We start from the raw sequence: 6,355 nt of genomic DNA, 5'->3' as shown, positions 1-6,355 counted from the left end.
GGAAGATGGGAATAATAAACTCATCTAGCCAACATGAAGAGACTTAGTGTCAGTTAAGAGAGAGATAGTGAGGAAACTGCTGACAGCGGGTAGAATCTTTTATAAATTATAAAAGCTGAGACTGTGTCAACGCTGACTAGAGTGTGAAGGAAGGCAAGATTTGGAGGTGAAAATAAAAAGATAAAGGGTACTGGGCTAAAAAATAACTTGGCTGTCTCTGCATTACGCTAACAAATAACTCAAGTTAGAAAAATGTGATTCCTCCAAATTAAGTGACATAAGTTCTAAGATTATTTCTTTTTTGGTAAAGTGAAATATTTTTTCCCATGAAGGAAAAAAATAGTATCACCTGTGTGTGATCATATATTCCATCAATTAAAAAAAAACATTTAAATCATATTATGAAAACATCAAGTTTTAGCTAAAACTTAGGAGCAAAACTGGTAATTTTTGGAGGAAAATTTGGCGGTAATTACAAAACTCAAAATGCATATACCACTTATTCTGGCATTTCTACTACTAAGAATCTATTATTCAAAATTACTTGCACAAATACACACACACACGCAAAGAGGTCGCAGTAGCGCTGCATATAGTAGGAAAAAAATGGAAACAACTTCAAAATCATTCAGTAGCTTAATGGTTAAATATATCCATACTGTGGAATACTATAAAACATTTAAAACAGTAATAGATCTACTTGTCCTATTTGTATTAATGTAAAAAGATATTTATGATATATTAAGAGAAAAAAGCAAACTGCAGGAAAAAGTTTTCTAACTTGTTTTTTAAAAGTTACAAAAAGAAAACTGCCTCAAGGAATATAAGCCACACCCAGCAGTGGTTGCCTTGAGAGAAAAAGGGGCTACGGAGACTAAAGGAGAAGGCCACTGGGGGTGGGGCGCCAATGAGGACTTGTCTTTTTGTGTTCACTTCTATACTGCTGTAAATCTTTCCAACAGTCTTATTTTTTCAATTTTCTTTTAAGTTTCACACTATGTACTCTGAGATAACATTTAAAGCAACTTTAATTCCCTCCTATAGAATGTATTTGCTAATTAAATTGACCACCAGTAGAGCACACCTTTGTTTAATCAACTGTCAATGCCAGAATGTTCTATAATAGAAAAGATATGCTTTTAATAACCAAATTATCTCCTTAAAATATTTGCAAAAACTGATTGCTAATGCAAGCCCAATTACAATGAACATGACCATCTACAGGGAAGCAAAAAGAAGAAAAATGTGACATCGAACGACTCCAACTGTCACTGCTAGGTTTGGAACATGTATGTGTATAAAAATCTCCAAGTTCCTACTAAGAACAAAATGAAATGAAAAAATAACAATATTACCTTTTGTTTAACATATTGTTTGTGTTACTTTTTACGCATTGTCCTTAGGGAGGCTACCGAGATACACAGATCACAGTTCCAGCTCTGATGGAGTTTACAATAAAGTAAACACAAGCTACACAGTGAACATGGGATTGCTGAGTAGGTTTGCTTATTTGGTAATATCTAGGGGAGCATGAATAGACTGATATATAAGACACAGAGGGACACAGAGGCATTTGGAAGCTAAGTTAAGCAGGGCAGGCAAGCATGAATGGAATTTATGGTGTTGGTTTTATAAGAACCATACTCAAACAAACTGAAATGTCTGATCAAAGAACACACATGTGCACACCTGGGCAGAAGTATAGGAGGTACACCTTTGCAGTATGGATCCTACGTGCCTTCTGGGTCTTCTGCAGAAATATCACCATCAGAGAGTCACAGAATCAGAGGCAGAAGAGATCTTAGACGTCATGTGTCAAACCCATCTGACATTTGAATACATCCCTTCTACATCCAGCTGACTGAGATGGTATCTCTGGGCACATGGCAGTCAAGTGAGGAATGAGTCTAGCCTACTTCTGGGATTGGTTAGGCTCTGGCAGTAAAAGAGCCACTAAAATGACCCCCCTTTCCCTCTGTTCCAAGTTAGGACCAATGTCACAGCTTCCTCTCAGTCTGTCCCTCTTTGTTGTAGTCTACCCAGTTATATGCTAGCCCATAAAAAGGTCACTTAAAGAAGAGTACAAGAGAGAAAGTAGAAGAACAGGAAATATGTGACAGAAAGTCAGAGAAAAGCAAGCTGACTTTCAACTTTAACATCGTCCATCCCCAAATTGGTTTCTTCTTTCTTCTTAACAATGTGTACTTACAGAAACCCCAACAGGAGATGAACTCAGTTATTTTATTATTACTATTATTATACACGTATACATTATATCATTAAAGTTCTTCTGACACTGTTAGAGAAGATAATGAGCATTTTAAATGAGAAAAAATGAGTCTCACCTAAGGTCACATAGGTAATAGAGACAATACTGGACTCTAGGCCCCAAATTTCAAGTTCAATGTTCTGTCCCTATACCACAATTCACCAATCTATAATACATCTCCTTTAATAGGAAGTATAAAAACCAGAAAAGGCTGAGCTGAATTAACTAAGAGAGTGAGTTAGCACTTAAAAATCAGTAAATTTCTAGATAAGGACTTAGCAAAACACCAACCTCTTTTAAAGAACATGGAAGACAGAAAGTTTTATTAGAATATAAAATGAAGAGTAAACAATTTTGATTAAAAAATGCAGAACTATAACTGGCGATCTCTTTGGAGGGCCATTAACATTAACTTACAGCCACTATTTAGCATACAATGGTTAATTTTATACTCTAATCAAAATTGTGTGGGAAATTTTATAAAAAACAATGGAATGTAAAATAAAGTCTACTGACAAGGAATTGTTATGATGACTAAATCTATATTCCAACTACCTTTGTTGAATCTGTGACCTTGGATAAGTCACGAATCCATTCTCAATTTCTTCATCTAGACACTATTGCAATTACAAATTTGCAATGCCTAACTTACAAGGAAATTATGAGGAACAATGTGCCTAAAATAGACTTGAAGAAGCTTTTAATTCCTAAATATAAAATTATTTAAAAAATATTTCAAAATAATCGAAAATAGAATTTTAAGAAGCATTAGAATAAGTTCACTAGGAAAAGGAAAAACCAACATAGTGTGCATTTACTTATAAATTACGACCTTCTTCTAAAAAGAATTTGAATAAGCTAAATCTCATTAGATGAGGTTTAAGATGTCTTTAAGATGTCTACTAAGAGAATCAAATCTAAATCCTATCCTGTTATTTATCTAGCAAAAAGTGATGCTTTTCCTTAAGAGAAAAATTAACCCTTCTCAATATTCACATTCAAGATATCTTTCTTCAAGAAAAACTATACCCACAAAACCATACAAAAAAGTACTGCTTTAAAAACAGGTTAAAAAATGCTGTATGTACAGATGTTTGGAAGCAGGTGGGACCACGTAGTCAAATAACCGAAAACATTTTTAATTCCACCCCCTACTAAGTCATCAATCTAACAGCTAAAATGAGACCCTCCAGGGAGCAGATTTCCCATTTCATCATTTAAAGTCATGGCTTGCTTCCTATCTTCTTCTTCTTTACCAATTGTCACAATAGAATGGAAGGCAGGAAGGCAGTTCGTGTAATTGGCCCATTTCCAGGCTGGGAGCAAATCTGATAATAAATTAAGTGGAGAGAAAGCTGGCGGGATAAACTGCTCAAGTTCACTGCTCGTGTGAAGCTATCCTCATACAAAAGTTATCTGAAAATCACATTGAGGCTAAAGCTAACCTGAATTCTGTCCTTGATACTTTCTTAGATATAGTTTTCCTCCAATTTTAGAAGCTGTGAAAGAAATATAATATTATATAAACACATTCTGCATCCAACTTTACATTATTTCCTCAGTCCCACATTTCAACACAGAAATAGATTTTATTAAAAGCTTTTGGATAAGAAACTTTGAGGGCTGCTATTCTTCAAATCAAGACAAATGCTGAACAAAAATGAATGTTGATGTGGACCTCTAGTTAAACTAAAACTTAGAAAACAAAGTGGTGCTCCTAGGTTACATGAATTAAGAAACAAAGAAGGAAAAAAAGAGAATACATAGAAGTTGGAAGAAATGGTATATCCTATTCTTTTGCCACCAATGAACAAGTTAGTAAGAAGCCACAAACAGGCTCCTGAGAAATCTCTGTAAAGATTGTGAGCTGGCTTGAATTTTCACAAGGCAACAAGGTTGAGACAGATAAGACATGACAGAGCCGAAAATCTACTTAAAAAAGTTCTTGAGTGCATGTGCTTTTGGTAGGTCCGAGGTACTTCCATGACAGAGTTGTTTATAATCCTGTTATTTAACACTGGTGGACTCTACCTAGTAAAATGCTTTACATACCCTATGATAGTTACTTTAATAAAGCCAAGTCTGATATGGGAAACACTAGAAGAAATATGGCTATGTGGATTTTCCTCTGACATAAAAACCATGTGAAAAATATCTACGGCACCAAGAGACTTATAAAAGAATGCTCACAGCACTATTCAAACCAATACCCACACATATGGCTATTGAGCACTTTGCGGCTCTAGTGTGATTTGAGATGTGCTTTAAGTGTAAAACAGACACCAGATTCAAAGACTTAATATTTCAAAGACTTAAAAAAGGTAAAATATACCAATATTTTTGTTGAATTGATATTTATGAATATTGTGATACTCATATGAATATGTTGAATCAATATTTTGACTATGTTGAGATAAATAAAACCTAGATTAAAATTAATTTTTTAATGAGGCTACAAGAATATTGTAAATTATACAAATGGCTTACATTATATTTCTACTGGACAGTGATAGGAATGTTCTATTGTTGACGTGGGTGTTGGTTCTTCTTCTGAATCTGCACATTCACATTTTATGCACTTTTCTGCATGTTATATCTCACAATTTAAAAGATATGATCTCCAACTGCTTTCCTTAAATGCCTATGTTTACTCTATCAAGTAATGACTTTGAAGAAAACCTACAACAACAGGGCTGAGTGACTGACTGGCTTAGTCAAGACTGTTACATTCTTCAACATATTTTTAAATATTTAAAAAACTATGTCTAAATGTTTTAAAAGCACAGTAACCTATAATTAACATTATTTATCTTGTACTAATGTAATATATGATATAGGTGGTGGGTGTATATCTGAAAAGTTGCACATACATTCTTGTGAGTCAACATATTTGCAATGTACAAAATAAATGGTTGATAAAATGTGTTTACAAATAAATATGTTCAATGTATAAAAGATTTAAAAGAAACACTTTTGGGGATTTCTTATACATGATAGCCATATTCTAAATTCTCTCTAAAAAACTTGTAATATTTTTCTAAGAATAATTTACTTTCTTAAATTAAGGTATCCTGTCACGAAGTTCTAGCCTTGGAAAATAAATTTTAAAAGAAAATGAAAAAAAAAAATTCTGAGCATGCACAAGTCAGTTTACTGACAACAGCTGACATGGGTGAATTAAATAAGTGTTTTCTAATAACTAACGTCTAGTATTTGATGAAATTTTACCAAATATAAAAGTATAAGAGTCAAGCTTTAACAAATAAGAAATTTTTCTGAGCATGAAAGGCTCGATATCTAGTAGAATGCATGAAATACTTCAAAAGAAATGTTTTTGGATGCAAAACTAAACTTAAAATTCTCTCATGACAACCTAAAATTCTCTCACGACACAACCTAAGAGTTGATAACCTAATTCACATTTAATTCATTTTTATGAAGAACTGAATTTATAAACAAAAAAGAATCCAGAGAAGAAATCTACAGAATGACTGTCTATACTCACCATGAACTTGGTTGATTTCTGAATTCTGGGATAGAATTTCATCTGCTAATTTTTGAGCAGTTGGCAAAACTTCTGTGTGGTGCACTGTGATCAAATACTGTACAAACTTTTGTAGTTGGTCTCTATTCATTTGAAAGAGAGTCTCTGAAATGGGAAGATGCAGTTTGACCTGATCTGGCTTGCGGATGCGGTATAAAGACAGTGCCACAACATGGGCACAATAAAATATGTCCTTGTTTCCACAGCTGCAGGTCACTGAGGTAATCTTGCAACGATCAAAGCTGATGGCCACGTTGCAAACGGTTTCTGGCTCCGATTGTATTGCAGGTTCTGTTACTGTGCCACTTAAGTGGAAACCTGTATGAGAGAAAGAGAGAAGAGTTTAGCTTCTGCATTCAGATGCTATGAAATACTCCAATTCTTTGAAATGTATAGTAATTGACAGAGGCAAGAAAAAAATATGACAGCTTTTATTTTCAAGTAAAAATGTTCGAATCACTCGAACCCCACTGCCTCCTTCCCACTCCTCTGCACCTTATAAGTAAAAAACAAATGGTATTCAACAGACATCTGAAGTATTT

At 33.9% G+C, this 6,355-nt stretch overlaps 1 protein-coding gene across 1 annotated transcript in view; it reads right to left on the bottom strand.

Moving 5' to 3' along the window:
* Positions 1 to 6,355, bottom strand: part of ZSWIM6 (zinc finger SWIM-type containing 6) — a 168,556-nt gene that overhangs the window by 56,398 nt on the left and 105,803 nt on the right. The window contains exon 3 of the mRNA XM_006906060.3: positions 5,775 to 6,131. Within this exon, the coding sequence (XP_006906122.1) occupies positions 5,775 to 6,131 (357 nt within the window). The remainder of the gene's footprint in view (positions 1 to 5,774; positions 6,132 to 6,355) is intronic.

The sequence above is a fragment of the Pteropus alecto genome, unplaced genomic scaffold (assembly GCF_000325575.1).
Source record: "Pteropus alecto unplaced genomic scaffold, ASM32557v1 scaffold70, whole genome shotgun sequence".
NCBI classification, from domain to species: domain Eukaryota; kingdom Metazoa; phylum Chordata; class Mammalia; order Chiroptera; family Pteropodidae; genus Pteropus; species Pteropus alecto.
Note: the sequence above shows the minus strand (reverse complement) of the source record. Positions and strands in the feature narration are given on the sequence as shown.